The sequence below is a fragment of the Diceros bicornis genome, chromosome 21 (genome assembly GCF_020826845.1).
Source record: "Diceros bicornis minor isolate mBicDic1 chromosome 21, mDicBic1.mat.cur, whole genome shotgun sequence".
In the NCBI taxonomy this organism is placed as follows: Eukaryota; Metazoa; Chordata; class Mammalia; order Perissodactyla; family Rhinocerotidae; genus Diceros; species Diceros bicornis.
Window position 1 is genome coordinate 46627961 of NC_080760.1, and position 19802 is coordinate 46647762.

The 19802-nt window shown below is 39.4% G+C and overlaps 1 protein-coding gene across 1 annotated transcript in view; it reads right to left on the reverse strand.

Annotated features, from left to right (window-relative positions):
- Positions 1-19802, reverse strand: part of DNAAF11 (dynein axonemal assembly factor 11) — an 85022-nt gene that overhangs the window by 39210 nt on the left and 26010 nt on the right. Inside the window, exons 4-7 of the mRNA XM_058564951.1 lie at positions 15056-15228; positions 10619-10845; positions 4145-4336; positions 1245-1322 (exon numbers count right to left, since the gene is read on the reverse strand). Of these exons, the coding sequence (XP_058420934.1) occupies positions 1245-1322; positions 4145-4336; positions 10619-10845; positions 15056-15228 (670 nt within the window). The remainder of the gene's footprint in view (positions 1-1244; positions 1323-4144; positions 4337-10618; positions 10846-15055; positions 15229-19802) is intronic.

Genomic DNA, 19802 nt, shown 5'->3' on the forward strand with positions numbered 1-19802 from the left:
CAAGATTCTGGATGATGACAGATGACCTGGGAGGGTAAGCAAGGGTGCCCTTCCTTGATAGAAGTAGGTGGCAGGAGGATGGTGGTGGGTAATCAGTTCTTCATAGAATCCCCCTAAACAGAATTGGTTTGGGGGGCAGGTAAAGTGGTCAGTGTGGTGACAGGAGTGGTGGTCCTACCGAGGGACACATGGAGCCCTGTTGTAGGCTGAAGAGAGACAGCCTTCCCACTAGATTTCTAATCTCCATGAAGGCGGAAACCTGTCATATTCACTGCCGTATCCACAGTGCCCAGCATCAGATCTTGTGCTGCATTCATGGCTGCCGGGTAAAGAAGGTGTGTGTGTATAGGAGGGGTGAGACTATAAACTTGATCATGGAAATCACTAGAATTGGGTTGGCGTGGGCAAGTCAGACAAGCCACCTATTAACTATACGACCTTGGGCAAGTCACTTCACTCCTTCAAGCTCAGGTTTTGCACCTGTGAAGAGAAATACTGCCTATCACACGAGACTGCTGCGAAGATGAAACAAATGATCCGCAGGAATGACTCAGGACAGTACCTTTGTCACGGTAATGGCAGAGCAAATGAAACGATGAACATAAATAGGTTTTGAGTGATGAAATGAAGCAAACAAGATTTAGTCCATAGGCCTTTTGGTCTATGTTTTGGCTACAAAAGGCCTTCTTTTGCCTGCTTTCCAGTTTTAAATTTCAAGACAGCCAGATAAGGTAAATCACACGTTATTACACTTGAGGATTTCCAGTTTGAATCTTTTTCCTCTCATGAACTTCACTGAGGTATTTATATCAATTTCTTTCCTTAGCTTTCGAATGCTTTGCAGATCTGTTCCGGAGTCTAAGGTAGATGTATAGGAGATGCATCACTATTCTCACTCAGCTTGTTCATGGCAGAGTTTTAAACATTAACAAACGCAACAATAATACACTGGCACTTTTCAGGCATAAAATTGTATCTAGTCCAAAGTTTCAGGGAATACATAAATAAATAAGATCTCCATGTGTCAAGATCCTTTTCTGGATGCCAATAAAATGAAATATAACATTATGTACTTGGAAACACAATAGATGTTTTGCTTTCAAATACGCACAAAATGACATTCTTATTAGACTCATCAAGCTTGTTAAGAGCAGTCAGATACAGTCCCTGCAGAGCAAACCTGAGAGTATAATGACCAACGCCACAAAATTTACTCCTTCAAGTCTCCATTTGGCCTCACATACTTGGGTTCATTGACATTCAAGGGTTTCCCATCTTCGGTTATCAAGGTCCTGGGTGGTTTCACATTCTTCTTTTTATTGCTTAAGATTGGGGGTGGGTGGGAACAAGGGGCAACGGGAAGAGGGAAAAATAAACAAAAAGAATATAAAAGTAATTAACATTTTTGTGAAACAGTTTAAGAAAAATGAATCAGATATTTGTGAATACATCAACAATTCCCTGCTCTGAAGTCCATTCTTTTAAGTCTATGCTGGGGATTGACAATTAAGCCATATTTCTGTATGGTTGTATCTATATCTGTAAAGCAAAAATGTGACCAAGACAATTTGCCAGATAATTTGAATGGGCGAAAAAAAAATTCCTTTTCATGAAATATCCGTGAATATTTAAATGAGCCTATTTTATGCATGATTTACCCAGATAACTGTCAATTCTCCATTTGTGTATACAGCTTCTGCTTTAGTTAAAATTATAATTTTTAAAATGTCAAGTAGAATCTATTCTCTAGAAATAAAAATACAAGTACATAAAGATCTATGTAAAAGGAAGGGTACCACAGCATTATCTGTATTGGCAAAACCTTAGAACCATCATAAATGTTCATCAATGGAGGAATGATTGGATCAACTGTAGCACAGTCATGTTATGAAATATTTTGCAGCTAGTAAAAAATGTGTCCATTCTTTACCTACTCACCTAAAAAGTGATAGAAAAGTGTCAATGATGTGTTTAGTGAGAAGAAATATATGAAATACAAGTCCATTTTTGTTTTTAAAAAAAGACCCCAAATCCTACATTTGCAGAAATGATTTATAGGATTGTAGAAGGTAAAGAAAGTTCCGGTAAGATTGACCTAAGCCTGTTAACAATCACTACCTTGAAGGCGGAGGGATAGGAGAAAAAGAAATGGAGCAAAGAGGAAAAGATTCACAGACTAACATGAAAGAAAAATGCAGGATGTAATTTCTATTTATTTAAAATGCTACTGGAAATATGTAAAAGATTAAATAGGCATTTATGGACAGGCTTTGGAAGATCAGATGGACAAATTTATTTAGAAGATGGAATTGTAGGCAATTCTTTGCCTTGGATTTCTATTGTTCTTTTAATATAGATTTTGTGTCAGTTAACATTATTTTAAAATGTAAATTTATTCACATTTTTCTGAATCTTAAACTGGGACCTCAGGTCCAATTAACTTAATGTTTCCACGAACTACATTACTCTCCATGAGCCAGAACAATTAAGGGGCATCCAGAAGAGACAAACATCTTGGGGACCCATTGGATTGGGTAGACTGCAGCACACTTGAACAGAGTGACTTGGACTTTCATCCAATTCAGTCGTACTTTTTCTTTCTTTCTTTTTTTTTTTTTGCTGAGGAAGATTGGTGCTGAGCTAACATCTGTGCCAATCTTCCCATATTTTGTATGTGGGACGCCACCACAGCATGGCTTGATGAACAGTATGTATGTGCGAGCTCGGGATCTGAACCCACGAACCCCGGACCAATAAAGCGGAGTGTGCGAACTTAACCACTACGCCACTGGGCTGGCCACTCAGCCATATCTTTTTTAGGCTGTCAGGGAGAGAAAAAATTTCTCCTGATTTCAGGCTCAAAACAATGAATATTATATATATTATATACAGACACACACACACACATACATGTATATATATATAAATATGTGTGTATATATGTGTATGTACGTATATAAATATGTGTGTATATATGTGTGTGTATGTGTATATACATCAGAAATATAGTATACATTATATAAACATGGATAAATATAAACCCATTTCAAAGGGTTCTTGAGTCTGCAAAGCACTTTTATATTTATTGGCTCATCTAATTCTCTTAACAACACAGTGGGATATGTAAGGCAGGTATGATAATCTCTGTTTAACAGGCGAGGAGACAAATGAGGAAAAGTTAGGTACTTGCCAGCATCACACAGCGAGTAAGCAGCAGAGTCACGATATGAACCCACATTTTCTAATTATTACAATACTCTGCCCAAAGCACTCGGGGGCCTCTCAGTGTACAAATCATCGAATTTTACAAACAAGTATTTTAGACAAAATTTGATTCTCATTTTCTTACCTCCCTATCTATCTAATTAATGAAGAAAATTTTATGAACACAGCAGAGATTTCTAACAGTTCTCCTACTTAGTTTCTTGCTCTTAGCTGGTAATCATAGGGAGAGACACTGTGTTGCACCCGTGTCATTGCCATGCAGATTACTGTATTTCAGAGCTAACTGATTATATTCTCAAGCTCATGAATTATAAGTATCCATAAGTGACACATTTTACATACTAGACTTAAGTAATGACATGAAACAGAATGACACAGGGTCTATCTTTAAAAAAGCTATTCTGAAAACAATAGCTTAAGCATTGTAGCTTCTGACACATCATTAAATTATATCTAAACAATTCAAAAATGAAAGCATATTGTTGAATTTCCAAGAGAGCTGTATTAGAAAAATACAATGCCTAATGAAACTAATTTCTAATTATGAATTTTGCAAATTAAAAGATGCAAAGGAACTCATTCATCCCACAAAGTGGCCTTTTTCTTGGTGCCATAATAACCGGTATCTCTAACCTAGGCCATACCATTACTTGAAACATTTAAAGTTGTTAAAAAGCTAAAGACAGACAAACAAAACCCTACCTAAAACGCCACCTTTCATGACATTCTAAAGAAGGTAGTTTGACATTAATAATGTTAGCAGATACAATTCAACCAAAAGCTGAACTTAGAAAAAGCAAAGTGTGCGATGGCTAATAAAGATTTAACACAGATAATAGGGAAAATAATGTGCAATCATGAAAATATTTTCCATAAGAGATTGTTAACTCACTCTCAATGATAAGAGAAAATGGAATACCTTAATTTTTCTTGGTCTTTCCGTTGTTTTTCCATATGTCTAAGAGTTTCCAGTCTAGATTCAGGAGTGAACAGAGATGGCTTATTCCAGAATTCCAGGTCATCCTCACTGTCCTCTACTCTCTTCTTGTTGCATTCCCCTTCTTGTAATTCTGGTGCCTGGAGGTGGTCTTTGCTCTCTCCAGAAGATGGGCTAGGAAAGAACACGAAGCACAGAAGACCAATAATGGATGTCTGAGTCGCATCCTGAATGCTGTCCCTTAAATATCTTATAAATTTTTCTTATGTTATCTTCTTACTTTTGAATGACAAAATGTGTCTGAAAGTGAGCCTATCGGAGGCACATTAGTGGAAATTACTGCTACAGCAATGGGGCAGGCCCTCATCATCTGTCACCAGGAATACTGTAGTAATCAAATTCCAGGGTTCACAGCCTTGGCTGATGTGAGTCACGTGGGGAGATTTATAAAAAGTACAGATTCCCGGACTCCCATCAGAGAATTCACTCAGCTGATTTGGGGTGGGGCCCAGGAATCTGTGTTTTACATTATTTTGCAGGAGAGTCGGATGATCAGACAAGCACAGAGACCACTGAGCCCTAGCAATCATCCTACCTCCAGTCTTGCACCCCTCAATTCCACCCTCCACACTGCTCCCAGAGGAATCTTTCTAACAGGCAAATTTGATCATATTATTTCCATCTTTAATGATTCTCCATCTCCAAAAATTCTCTAGTGGGACATAAGAGATCTTCCATGGTATGGCCTCTGCCTACTTCATTTTTTATGAATAACTTTTGATTTTGTAGCTTTATATGGTAACAGTGCTGTGTTCTCTTTTTTATTCATGCTTTGTGGAGTATCAGAGAATTACATGATGTCTCTATATGACATCAAATGGGTATTATATGAGGTATGCAACATTCATTCAACATGGATTCAAGAAATATTTATGAGCATCTTCTGTGTGCCAGGTACCAGAGATTCAGTGCTAGTCAAGACAGACAATGATGTTATCTTCAGAAGGTTCTACTCTAGTAGAGAGAAAAAGTCATGATTCAACCATTAAAACTGAGGTACGGCCTCTCTCCCTAGGATATACACTCTGTTACAAAATGACATTAAATGAAAAAATCCACAGGAAGCCTTTAGTACCAAGTATGGCAAATAATAAGTACTCATTAAATGTTAGATTTTTTTGCTGTTGTTACTGAGATGAGAGGACATGCAAGGCTCATTTAATTGACCTTCAATAAGATGCTTTTTGAAAGGATGGACCAAAAATACTAGAACATGAAATTTAAATAGTACAAACACAACATAGAGTAACATTCTGCTTACATTATTTACATATTATAAAATACAACAAGATAGTTTAATAAGCAAAATAATGCAAATTACTGAAAATAAATGCTTTGCCATATGGCTGTAGTTCTTTATGGTATTGAAAAAGCAATCTATTAAGGGGATCTATAATAGCCTACAATATTCTAGCTAATCATCACTGAAATAATTGGTTCCATTCTCATTTAGAAGAATTTGTTTTTGCTGGAAAGTGATTAATTGGTTCACTTTTATCTTTCGCAACCTAAAAAAAAAATAATTAAAAAAATAAAAATAAATTGTACTTAAGAAAAACTATAGATATATCAGCTAAATAACATAAGTCTCCAAAGGCAAAATGCATATAAATGTATGTAGCTGGTTGACAAAATACACTGAGATCATTAGGATATGAACAAAAAAATTTGCTCTTCAACCACTTCCTTCAAATCTCTTCCCACTCACGAGCTGATCCCACAGCGCTACAATCACTTCAAGAACAGTCTCATCTCAGCGAACACTCACTTTTAGATATTAAAAGGTCTACATGTAGTTTATATAAAACTTTAGACTTACATCCAAATTGAAGCCCTTCCCCTCCCTCTCCAACCCTTCTCCCCTCACCCAGCCCAAGACTGGGCTGTGCACGGGGAGAGGGACCCCAGCTACTTCTACTCCTCACTGCTCATCTCCTCCTTCTCTCTGTATCCCATCTCCCTGGGCCTCTTTAGGTTCCCCCTGACTTCAGAAATTTGGGCCTGAGAGAATAGATGGGGAGAAGGAGACAAATATCTTTTATGAGACTGATGCTGTTATAACTTGGCTGTTGGTACTCTCTCTGGGGCCAATGCCCAGGTGCTGCCTTTCTCTTGTGAGCACATTTGTGGGTTCCTGGAGACACTACAAGAGCCTTCCAAGTGCATTGTTCTCTGTCCCTGAGTGATCAATATACTACCTGACTGGTCATTTGTGACAACTACTCAGCTTCTGCCATTGACAGTCTCATTACCATCACTCTCTTGGGCAGCATCCCTTCTAGACAGCTCAAGTGCAGATCCTTTTACCATACGTACTTGACCTATGGGAGATTCATAAATTCTTGCCATGCCAAATGCTTGAAGTATAAGCTGCTTCCACTAATGCTCTCTTTCCTGACCTTTCTGCTCCAGGATACTCCAGGTCACATCCCATCTTTTCAATTCTCCAGGCTGGAAGCAGGATCTATCCAGTCAAGACATGAGATGCTCATCTCCCCTTCTTGCAGCCCCCGGATCTCTATGGTGTTTCCTCTTGCAGCCCTGAGAGGGAAGTAGCACCTTTCTCTTCCCCAACTATGTCAGTGATTCACTATTTCAATGACTCTTCTCCAGAATGTCTAGGTTTCTGTTCATATAGGCTAAATGGAGTGATAGTAGGGATGGTTGAAGGACCAGCCAGTCCTGTAGGGGAAGCAAGAAGGCAGGTGCAAGAAACCCACCTGCATGCTTCTACTAAAATGCAAGGAACAGATCACCTTAAACTTTCCTAAACCAGGAATAAAAAATGATCCCCAGGGCCAGCCCCGTGGCTTAGTGGTTAAGTGCGCGCGCTTCGCTACTGGCGGCCCGGGTTTGGATCCCGGGCGCGCACCGACACACCGCTTCTCCGGCCGTGCTGAGGCCGCGTCCCACATACAGCAACTAGGAGGATGTGCAACTACGATGTACAACTATCTACTGGGGCTTTGGGGAAAAAAAATGATCCCCAACACATTTTATGTGCCTATTAAAACTTTGATGCATAACACCAGGAAAAATACAATGAAAAAAGGATATTAAAGCATAAACTCATTTATGAACATATGTTTAAATATTGTAAATAAAATACTAGCAAAACGAATGCAACAATGAATTAAAAATATATCATGGAAAAGTGAGTTTATTCTAAAAATTCAAGGATAGTTTAATATTGGAAAATCTATTAATGTAATTCAACACATTAACAGAAAAACATGATTATCTCAATAGATGCAGAAAAAGCATTTAATACAAATCCTATATCTGTGATGGTAAAAGCTCTTCACCAACTTGTAATACAAGGAAACTTACTCAACTTTACCAAAACCCCACAGCAAATGTTATACATCATTATAATCATTATAATTATACATCATTAAGTATATAATATACTTAATGATGAAGCATTGGAAACATTCTTTTTAAAGTCAGGAACAAGATACAGATACTCGTTCTTACTGATGCTATTGCACCCCATACGGGAGGCCTTAGCAGGCTCCATAAAGAAAATATAAAGCAGAGGCAGAAGGATTAGAAAAACTTTTTGAATTTGCTGATTATAAAGAATGTGTTTTTCTACCTAAAAAATAAAGGATAATCTACAGATTAACTATGATTATCTTTTAAAAAATGTCCACAAGATTGCTTAAAACAATATCAGTATACAGAAATCATTTGTCTCTTCATACATGAGCAAGAACCAATTACAAGTCTACTTTTAAAATCCCATTCTACAAGGTACTTAGAAATAAATCTAATGAAAGATGCTGTAAGACCTTTATAGAGAAGATTACAAAATATTATTCAAGGACTCAGAGGAAGGCCTAAATAAATAGAGGGAGCTATTCCAAAGTTCAGCAAGGCAAGAATCAATGTCATGAAGATGTCAACTTCCCCTAATTAACATATAAATTAAATGCAAGTTCAATCAAAATAACACTAGGGATTTTTGGAGAATTTGAAAAGCGGATTCTAAAATTCTTATAGAAGAGTGAAAAAACAAGAATAGGCAAGACAATTTTAAAAAACAAGAATATCTCCTACCAAATATCAAGATTTACCATAAATCTACAGAAATTAAAACCATGTGGAGGTGGGCCCATGGGGCAGTCTAGGGAGCCCAGATGGACCCACGAGTAGAGGGAATCGGATGAGAGCAGTGTTAGAGATGAGTGGGAGAAGAAGAGCACTTTAATAAATGGGGCAGAGACAATTAGCTACCCGTATCGAAACGATTACTACCCTACCCTATGCTGCAGTCAAAAGTCAATTCCAGAAAGACAAATGTGACACTAGGGTAAAGAAAAATTTCATAAAGAAGACCAAAAAGTACAAAAATACGTTTAACTACATTAATATTTCTGAATTCTATAAAACAGAAGAACTTATTAAAATTAAAGACAAGTCACAGACAGGGAGAAGATACTTGCAAAGCACATAACCACTAAAGAATTTGCATCCAGGATATAAAAGCACTATAAATCAGGGGCCAGCCTGGTGGCGCAGTGGTTAAGTGCATGCGCTCTGCTTCAGTGGCTGGGGGTTCGGATCCCGACGCGCACTGACGCACCGCTTGTCAAGCCATGCTGTGGTGGTGTCCCACATAAAGTGGAGGAAGATGGGCATGGATGTTAGCCCAGGGTCAGTCTTTCTCAGCAAAAAGAGGAAGATTGGCAGATGTTAGCTCAGGGCTGATCTTCCTCACACACACACACAAAAAAGAACTATAAATCAATGAGAAAAAAAAACTTACAACTTATTTAAAATATACAGAGGACTTGAACAGAAGAAATCTGAATAGCCAATAAACTTAGAAGAAGATATCTAAGATATTCAAACTCACTAGTAATTCTAGAAATGCAAACTAAATAAAATATTAGGTGCTATTTAACAACCAACTTGATTGGCCAAAGTTTTAATGTATCATATTAACTAGTAGTATTGGCAGAGGTTAGGAACTCTCCTATACTGTTGATTTGTGAGTATGAATTAATACACTTTAGAAAACAATTGGGCAATGCATATAAAGTTGAAAAGATGTTCATGACTGATAATGTGGCAATGTCACTGCTGAATACCCTAGAGAAACTTTCTTGCCTGTACAAGGAGACATGTGCAACATTGTCTGAAAAAGTGAAAGAGGGAAAATAAGCTAAATGGCCACACATAGAGGGATGGCTGCGCTAGAGCTGACCTCCAGCTGGCATCTACTAGAAGGGCCAGGCAGGTTGTTGGAGCCAGTGCGCACTCTGATTGGTCAGGGCCAATGAATCACCAGCTGTTAAATATTTTGAATACCACTTCCAGGGTAAATTGTGATTTATTCATCCAATGTAATGTTATCCCACAGTTGCAATGAATGTTCTAGGTCTACATGTCTTCATAAGCATAAATCTCAAAAACATAATGTTGAACAAAAAGCAAAACTGTAGAAAGATATCATTCATACTAAAAAAACAAAACAAAAAAAAAACAAAAAAAACCCCCCACTAAACTACTCTTGTCTAAGGAGGCATAACTACGTAGTAAATACATTAACGATATGGATGGGATCAACATACACCAAATACATACTAACTTCAGGATGGTGGACACCACTGTGGGTGAAAAAAGGAATGGGATGGGGGAGAAATATTTATGGGCTTCTATTCTATCAACAATATTTTGTTTCTCATTATAAAAAAAGATCCAAAGCAAATATGTAAACTATCGGCATTTATTAAATCTGGGTGGTGGAATTACAGATGCCTATTTATTTTTTTAACATTTATGTACTTCTGAAATATTTTATAATTATTATTTTCTCAAGTTTAAGAGATTCTGTTATCAAAATATTTAAAGCTTTCACCATATGGAATCAAATCAACTGACTATAGTTGCAACTCTCTTAAAATAAGCGAGCATGAAAAATTCATGTCTGTAAAAAGGACCAATTAGGGGCTTATTAATCACATTAAAATATATTTATTATATAATTCACAAAATATAACATTTTATGATGCAATCAAAATTATCCAATTTATAATAATGTGATTTGCATTTAACTTTTCTAAAATAGTCCTACTTCATAAATCAAAGTACACCTGTTAATTCATCTTTCCTGTGCCTCTTTTGGAGAGATTTGTCTGAGGATAATTTTAGATGTAAATTAAAGTTGCTTGTTGGGAAAGGCATTTTTTTCCTAAGGGAGGAAAGCCTCACAGAATTGTCACAAACAATGGTATGCTCATAGTCTCCCCCCGCAAATTCACATCATAATTTATTCTTCAAATCAGTCCTCTGGAATCAAAGTGATCCTGTGAACACTCTGGGAAGAGGACATAGGTTTCTGCTTTTAACAGAAGTTAACTAGAAAGTATACTCCAATAATTTACATACAGAGTAGCACCAATGTCTGTGTACCAGCGTCCGTCAAAGCCCGGCTGACTCCTCTCCTTCTTGTCTCCGTTTGCATTCTCTCGCAGTTTCCTCTGAGCCTCTTCCTTGTCTTTGGCTCGTTTCAGGCAATAAGCTTTCTCCTGCTCCCTGATTTGTTGTTCAATTACTGGAAAGTTCTGCAACGCCTGAATCCTTTCTGAACGCTCTATTTCTTTACCGTCCAACCACTTCAATAAAAAACAACCAACACAGTGCCTTTATTCAAAAGTCACAGTTTGAATCAGCCCCAGGATGACTTTGATTGGAATATTTTAAACTTAGAAATAATAATAACGCACCATAGTAATATGGAATCAAAAGCAAAGTAATTAACGCGAAATAGAGATTTTGATCTAAATCAGTGCTTATTTCATACAATTAATACAGTTTACAAAGCATCTTTACTGGTAATAATAATATGTAGGTCTTCTGTCAAAACTGATTATTAATGACAAGCTTTCAAAATATATTAATTTTATAACTGCTCACTATATAAAGAATTTTAATGCCTCAAGTCAAATCGTAGCTCCAAAGTATAACAATGACATTTCCCAAATGCTCTCTACAAAAAAGGGTCTTGTATATTAACAAAACTGAGCTCTAATACAAATGAGCCCACGTTCTACCCTTGACAATAAGACACAGAGAATGTACTATTAATTGTTATGGTAACCGTTTACATCTGGTATTTTTATAGTGATTTTCCAAATTGAAATATTATTATAAAAGCACCAATATAAAATCTGAAGTTTCAAAGCTACCAGTTTAAAGATCCCTATTTAATTTACCCAGCCTCATTCTACAAAAAGAGGTAAGGTCTTCACAAAGGTACGGTAGGCAGAATAACTGCCCCCCAAGAATGTCCACATTGTAATCGCTGTGAATGTTACTTTCCACAGCAAAAGGAAATTTGTAGACATGATTAAGTTAAGGATTTTACGGTGAGATTATCCTGGATTATCTGGCTGAGACCAGTGTAATCTCAAGGGTCCTTCTAAGGGAAAGAAGAAGACAGAATTGTCAGGGTCAGTTAGGGAGAGATCTGAAGACACTACACTGCTGGCTTTGAAGGCGCAGGAAGGGGCCAGGAGCTCAAAAAACGCAGGCACTCTTTAGAAGATGAAAAATGCAGGGAAATGAATTTTTCTGTTGGCAGAAGGAACACAGTCCTGCCAACACCTTTACTTTAGACTTCTGACATCCAGAACTGTAAGAGTATAAATTTGTGTTGTTTTAAGCCCCTAAGTTTGTGGTAATTCATTACTGCGGCAATAGGAAACAAGAGGAAAAAGACACAAAGATGGAGTAAGATATGAATTTTAAAAATTATCAGGATAATTGGAAAAAAATAGTTTAAAGTATGTTTGGTCATGAGGACTCGTCTGGCTGTTGTAGATGGGCTGCTGGACTGACTCTGCGCTTGCTGGCGGCCAGAGCAAAATAAAAAACATGATCAGTTGTAAGATTTTTGCTGTCTTTAATGAGAAAATGTACTAGTTTCTAGCTTTTCCCTAAAAGTTAGTTCTAAAATACATTTCTAAACTAAAACTTCATAATGGAGATCTTGAGAGATGTCATGCCTTGTTTCTGCAGCAACTGAGAGATTAAGTTTTAAGTTGTGCATTATAGCATTTCTTCATCTTTCTTCATTTAGGATGCTTGCAACACAGAGGCAGAGTGCCCATGCTTATTAATAATTGCACGTGTGCTGTGGGAGAGAAGAGAATGAGAAACTAAGATCTACTGCAGGCCTCACAGAACTCCTTTAAAGTAGGAATTATTAATCCATTATAGATGAGAAAAATGAGGCACGCAACTCATAGGTAGTGGAGACACGAGTCAGACCCGGGTCTGTCTGCTACCCAAACTTTTTTTCCACTACACTACAGCGTCTACTTCTACCTGGAGTGGCTCAGACACTAGGAAAAGGATACTTGGGAAGGGCTCAATCTCCTCACACCTCTTCTATGTGTCTGTCTAAAATAACTACTCGGTTGTTATCAGTTTAATTGCGTTTGCCCCCAAAAAAGTTATGTTGAAATCCTAACCTCCAGTACCTCAGAATGTGACCTTATTTGGAAATAGGGTCGTTGCAGATGTAATTAGTTAAGATGAGGTTATACGGTAGCAGAGGGTGGGCTCGTAATGCAATATGACTGGTGTCCTTATAAAAAGAATGGCACGTGAAGAAACGGAAACACAAGGAGAATTCCAGGTGAAGACGAAGGCAGAGATGGGAGTGATGCTTCTAGAAGCCAAGGAATGAAGATTGCCAGCACCCACCAGAAGCTGGGAGAGACTTCTGGCCACCAGAACCATGAAATAACAAATTTCTGGTGTTTAGGCCACCCAATTTGTGATACTTTGTTACAGCAACCCTAGGAAAATAATGCATCTGTTAACAAAATTCCTTTCAAGTAGATCACAAGCTTTCAGTGAAATCGTAATTAAGATTCTAAAGTTTATCAACCTATTTTTAAATACTAGTAAACACATTTATGAATACTATTTTTCAAAGAGAGGCTGTTGCTTATTGTAGCAGCTGAATCAGAGCAGTCTTTCTGAAAGAAAAGACTTGATCTCAACCCTGTACATTAACCCAGAGAGAAGCAGTGAGTGTGGTTCTAGTGTGAATGGTGGGCTTTTAGGTTCAAATCCCACCTGTGACACTTGCCAGGTGTGTCAGCTTAAACAAGGAGCATTAACTCTCCAAGCCCTGGCTCCCTCATCTCTGAATGCACCTAATCATCTCCCTGCAAGGGTCCAGGAGGATCAGAGATGGTGTGCCTAAAGCACTTGGAACAACCCTGGCCCGTGTTTCAGGCAGCTGTCTGATGGCTCTCACAAACTTCTAGCCCCAGCACCGCAGCATTGACATTCCAGGAAAATAGCTCACAGTGTTACGTTACAGGATCCATTTCTATGATATTCTGGTTCTCATCAGTTCATTTTTAGGAAGTCATTGTACAATGATGATTAGCCTGGGTTATGTTTGAGCTAATTTATCATTTATTCTAAATATATTTCTAGATTCAATTACCTGAGTCACTCATTCTCTTAATCAAAGAAATTTTACATTAAAAGAAATGTGTTCCATTAATCCAGCAATCTCAACTACACAGAACTCAGCAGTCTAAGAACAAATGTCCTCTGAGAATTGAAGAAAATGCCTATCAGAAAGCCAACACATCTATGCATTCTTTTTGCAAAAGTGTGGGGCCACATGCTGTTGGAAGAGGTTATTGAGAGGACGTGATTGCCAGTTGACCTGCGAGCTGTACCTGGGCAATGAGAGACTCCTCACCCCCTCTCCTGTTCTTAGAATGTACCCTCTCTCAACAATTCCCACAGTGGGAGCCATTTTCAAGGACGCAGCTTTGACAGAGGAAGGTGTTGCTGAGACCATCTGGACTGTGCATGTGACTGAACCCCATTAAGGCCTCCATATAAACTTTTAAGATGCTGGCCGGCAGTGTGAAGATCTACTCATCTTGCAGCTACCCAAGACAAGCCTCATATGTAAGTTCCTTTGCTTAGTAAACCTGCCACCTACCAGCTGGAATGACCCACCTCTACCTTCGGTCCCTCCCTGCCCTCCGTGTACGGGGGTGGGGCCAGTTTCAGATTTAACCCGGGGAAGTTCCCACGGTTTCGAACCAACACACACAGGTCAGGGGCTCTTGGGATTACATGAAAATTAGCATTACGACTTTAATATGCTCAGGTGTGTGATTTCTCTAGCAACCGTATGTTTTTTCCTAGCCCCCAAAATACCAGATTAGGGGAGATATAGCATACGAGATGAACACATAGAGTAGTGGTTCTCAAATGAGGTTCCTAGACCAATAGCATCAGCTCAGTAGAACAAAATCTTGGGTGTCATATCAGACCTACTGAATCTGAAACTCTGGGGGTGGGGCCCAGCACACACCATCCAAGTATCCCAATGCCTACCAAAGTCGATAACCACTAACACAGAGAATGAGTTAATAGAGAGCAATAATAAAAAGATAACAATCAAAAAGCACAGTAGTTCGACTATGAAATACAAAGGTATATAGCTGTAGCCACCTCAAAACCCTAAGCTTTTGGTGTACTATTAGTAATAATGAATGGTCTTCATAACAATGATTTGAACTCATCAAGAAGTAGTTCAGTTAAGCTCTGTGTGTGCTGAATGAAAAAGGAGAAAAGTATGCAATTTATTTTTCAAAGATGTATTAAAGCTATTAAAACAATTTTAAAGGTTCAGTAAATCAACAAATTAGTTGTGAATTTCTGGAATATTCCATCTTCTAAAACAACACATTCTCTGACAATGCTGTGAATGAATTCGGAATTATTGTAGTTGCTTGTTTTCATTTTTCTGAGATTTCTGCATCATTAAAACAAGCATACCTTTAACTGTGGAAGAGTTGCCACCACATACTGCCGGTAGCCGTCAAAGTCAGCACACGGGTTACCCATGAGAAAGAGCTCCTTCAGGTGGATATTGTGTTGAAGGGTTTTAACGCTGCTCAGCTCTCCAATGAAATTTACTGTCAAATCAAGTTTTGTCAGCCCTTCACATCCTATTGAGAGAAATGAAAAGAAAACAAAGCCAAAAAAAAAAAATCACGCTGGTAATAAAGTGTACATTATAGCACATAATAGAAGCAACAGTTGCAATATTTTAAGTCTGCTGATTAACTGTATTGCTTATCAAGAAGTGGTATTTCAGAAATACCAAAAAGACTTAGGCTTAACTCACTTTTCTATCTGCATCTCCCTTAGTTTCAACCCCTTAGTCCCTCCAGACAGGGGAGGTCATTTTCCCTGCTGTTGTGAGAGGTTTGGGGATTCGATCGGAGATGTAAAAGAAACTTTCCACTCCAAACAAATGGACTGAAGGTATATTTTATTATATAGAGGAGAGTAAGGGAGATAGTCTGCAAACAGATCCGAAGAGGTCAAATATTAAGAGGGAAAAACATCAGCTTGAATGGAAAGGGAAAACATTCACATCAACTGAGATAGCAGCAGATTCGAATAGCTCATATAATGAGAGGGAAAAACATCAGATCCACTGGAAAGGGAAACATCCACATAGACTGAAGGGAAATGACACAAATCAACCGGAAAGAGAAACACCAGGTTGACCAAAAAGAGGACACGTCAGATCAATTATTCACAACAAATCAATTACTTCACAACAAATCAATTACTCAACATCCACGCCCCACTGCCGGGAGAGTTCTTTCAATCGACACGGCTGGGCGGGGATCACACGTCCTGGGCAAGGCGTCCCTTCCACAGGTGGAACCCTCACCAGGCCTCAGTCTCCAGCAGTTTTTTATAGCATCAATACTTTCCAGAGGAAGCAGTTACAGAGCTTTTATAGATCAAGCATTCAATGTTCCCATGCACAAATGGTTATCAGTGGCATATGTGCACTGAGCCTCCTGGCTATCATCCCAGCCCGGCAGTTGTGTACCTGCATTGTTTACCCTGGTTGTCATCCCAGCCCAGCACAGATGGCCAGTCTGTCTCAGGCTGCAGTGCCCGAAGGGCCTTGAAATTTTTACACATTGCAACTATCTCTATGGGAAAAGGACCAGTTCCCACCACGCAGAAAGCAGCTTTTATATTTCTTTTTGTGCTGGTGGCTGTAGGTCAATGGAGTGGTCAAACATGGCTGTACTCATGTCAAGACACCTGTCCACATCTGCAAACACACTGGGCTGACTAACATTTGGATTTGGTCATTATCTGGCAGGAAGAAAGCCAAGTATAGGCTACTGCTGGGGCGGACACCACATCAGAACAAAGCTCCTCTGGAGAAGGCATCTGGAATCTGCTCTCCTGAGAATTCTACCAAGGAGTTAGGACACATCTCACTGATGTGTGAAGGGTGACGATGGAAAGTTTCCCCACAAGAAAAGGCATTTCATAAAACCAATGCATCAGAATTCATATGTGCAAAGTCACCTTGAAGAGACAGAATGGCTCCAAGACCACCAAGAACTGAACTGAAGGTATCAACAAGGGTAAAAAATATAAGAGTTTGGTCCTCAGAGGAATGAAAGAAAAAAGATGAGTCACTGAAGCAGAGTTTTCAGTAAATCTGACCCATCTACCTTTATTATATATAGAGAGAGATGTTATAGAAATCTGAATCAAATTCAAATTTGAATTAACTCCCTCACTCACATTCCATGGGAACTGGTTAGGAGTGCAGACTTTGGGATTAGAAAGACATGAGTTCAAGTCCTAGCCGTCACATCCTTGCTGTGTGACCTTGGGAGAGGTACAAGTCTTAGCCTTCTCGTCTGTAGAATTATAATAGTATTGGTACCCAATTCAGGGGTTGTGGTTAAGCGAATATGATTCATATAAAGTACTTAGCACAGTGCCTGCCACCCAGAAAGCTTCAGGAAGCATTAGCCAAGATTAGAAATAGCTCAATGAGCACTCTTCTGATTGTCACGTGGCTTTTTAGACAACATGCCTACAGGGAAAGAAGGATGCTTACTGTCCTACGAGCAGAGAATTTGCAGTTTCTTACTACGAACTAAAGAAGAGTTGGCCTGGTTTATACAGCAGCCCATGTGGGCTAGGTTCATATAAGGCTGCTTCCCTCTGTGACGGGCTCATGCTTTTTGGATTAATATGGCAGATTTTGCATCCTTCAATATCTAGAGAACCATCTCCAGCTGACGACCCAGCTCTACCTTGTTCTGCACTCATTTCTTCAAACTTCCACACACTCTGCCCTTGCCATGGGCTTCCTGATTACATGCTGCTTTTCTGTCATTGTTTTGTGGCTACATAACTCAGGGTAAACTTTGGTTCCTGATATCTCATATTAACCTCACCAATATTAACTTGATTCAGATTGCTCCAGAGCTCTGCAACCATGTCACCTACGGCATTTTCATTTTCTTCATTTCTGAAGGCTGTAAGGCAGAACCAATTTCATTAAATAATAGTGTTCTCTCCCCAGACCCTTTCTTGATTCTAGCACCTGACTCCACCTTGCCTAGAACTCCATGTTTCCCTCCTATCTAGTCATATCCCAAGCCAGTCTCTTCCAAATAAGTTAGTCCTACCTCAGTGCTTCCAGATGTAGGTCCTCACCCTCTATTCACCCATCCATTCATTCATTCATCATCCAGAAGTTACTGGGTACCTGCTATGTACAAGTTACTGAGCCAGGTCTTCAGGATACTAAAAAAAATCCATGGTATTTTACCTCAAGCTTATGTCTAATGTGGAGAAAGGAGAAAAAGAGAGTCATTCAAGATAAAGAAAATTTAATGTGAAAGTCACTAAGAAGTGAATCTGGAGAAGAAGGCAGAACCCAGAAGTAGGCAATGCCCACTGAGACATCATAAGCCACCCTAAATCTATATTCACTGCTTCTTCTTTCTCAATCCCCATTCACTGCTCAATCCACTGTCCCTGGCTTCCACCCCCAACGTTCTACTAGATTTGCTCCTCTAAAAGTGACCATGTTGACATCTTCATATTGACAAATCTAATAGACTCTCTTCAACCCATTATGTCACTAGACAATCCGATGCAGCATATGGCATGACTGACCATGATTTGCTCTTAAATCTCTCACCTGTCTTGGAAACAGTGATACTACTCTCTCCCTGTTCTCTCTTGTAATGTAGTTTATTCCTCTTGATCTCTTTTATAGACTTTTCCACTTCATCAATGGCAGTATAACCCAGATTCCCATCCCTGACCCAATATTGCCTCTCCTTGTGGGTTCCTGATGACAACAGTCATGTTCATTGGTTTAACTAACCCCAGATTCTGACGACTCCCAAACAATAACCCCACATCTGACCATCCAACTGAATATCATACTCCTGTTTCCAAATGCTGCAAGACATATCACATTCAACATGTCCAAAACTGAATTCTTCATATTTTCTCTCACTCTCCACTCCTCAAGACAGCTTTTCTCCCTTCTTTACATCTAAATTCTATTAATGTCATCACCATGTTAGTATCAGACTTGAGTGTGACACCAAGAGTCAAGTCAAGGTTAATTTGAAAGTTAACCTAAATGATTCTCTTGGCCCCTTCATGCCATCAGTCATCAAAGCCCTGCAGATCCTAACTCCTAAATTCTTCTCACATACTGCTTCTTCACTCTAAGCCTATTACTATCATTCCAGTTCAAGTTCTTATCACCTTTTGTGCGCAACATGGCAATAACCTCCTAAATCATCTCCCTATTTTGAGAACATAGAAAGTAAGGAAGGAAAGAAAGATGGACAAAAGAAGAGAGAGAGGAAGGAGAGATTTTTAAAAATGGCTCTTCCTCTTCCCTTATTTACTTGTCCTTCCCTTCTCTGCCCTTCCCTTCATTTCCTTTTCCTTCCCTTTCCTTCTCTTCCCTTCCTTTCAGAAAAACTAATTCCTAAAGCCATTGGGAGAGGAGAGCAAAGAAAGAGTGGAGAGGCTAGGGGTAGCTATGTTGGTCCAGAACAGAATGTTGGAGCCCAAACAGGATGAGAGAAGCATGCGGAGAACTGCACAGTGCTGGGAGTCAGAGCCCGAGCAGTGAGGGAGCATCCTCGGGTGAGGGAGTCTGGCACGGTGGAGGAGCCCACGCCCAGTGAGGAGGGCATCCCTGCAGAGAAGGATGGTGTGTAGGAACCTGAGCAGGGTGAGAAGGGTGTCCAAGCCAGACAGCCAACCATGGGGTGTCAGAATCAGTACAGCCAGGATGACATCAAGATGGAAAGGCAGCCTGACTTGGGGAGTCAGAGCCCAAGCAGGGTAGGGAGGGCACCCTCACATGACACCCCGCAAGTAGTGACGAAGACCATCAGGGTGAAGAGGGAATCCACATGTGACTAGAACCAAGCGCAAGGTGTCAGAGCTTGAGCAGGCCAAGGAGGACATCCATATAGGACAGCTGCCTCACATGGGAATTTGGAGATTAAACAAGGTGAAGGAGGCATCCGTGTCGGGGGGACATGGATGTAGGGTATCAGAGATTGAGCAGGGTAAGGAGCACATCCCATGGAGGGGCTACCTAGAGAGGGGATGTCAGAGCTCAGATTGGTTGAGAAGGCGGTGAAGAAGCCATCTTAGAAGTGGAGCCTCTAACAACAGCTGCCCCTGCTGATGCCGTGGATCAGGG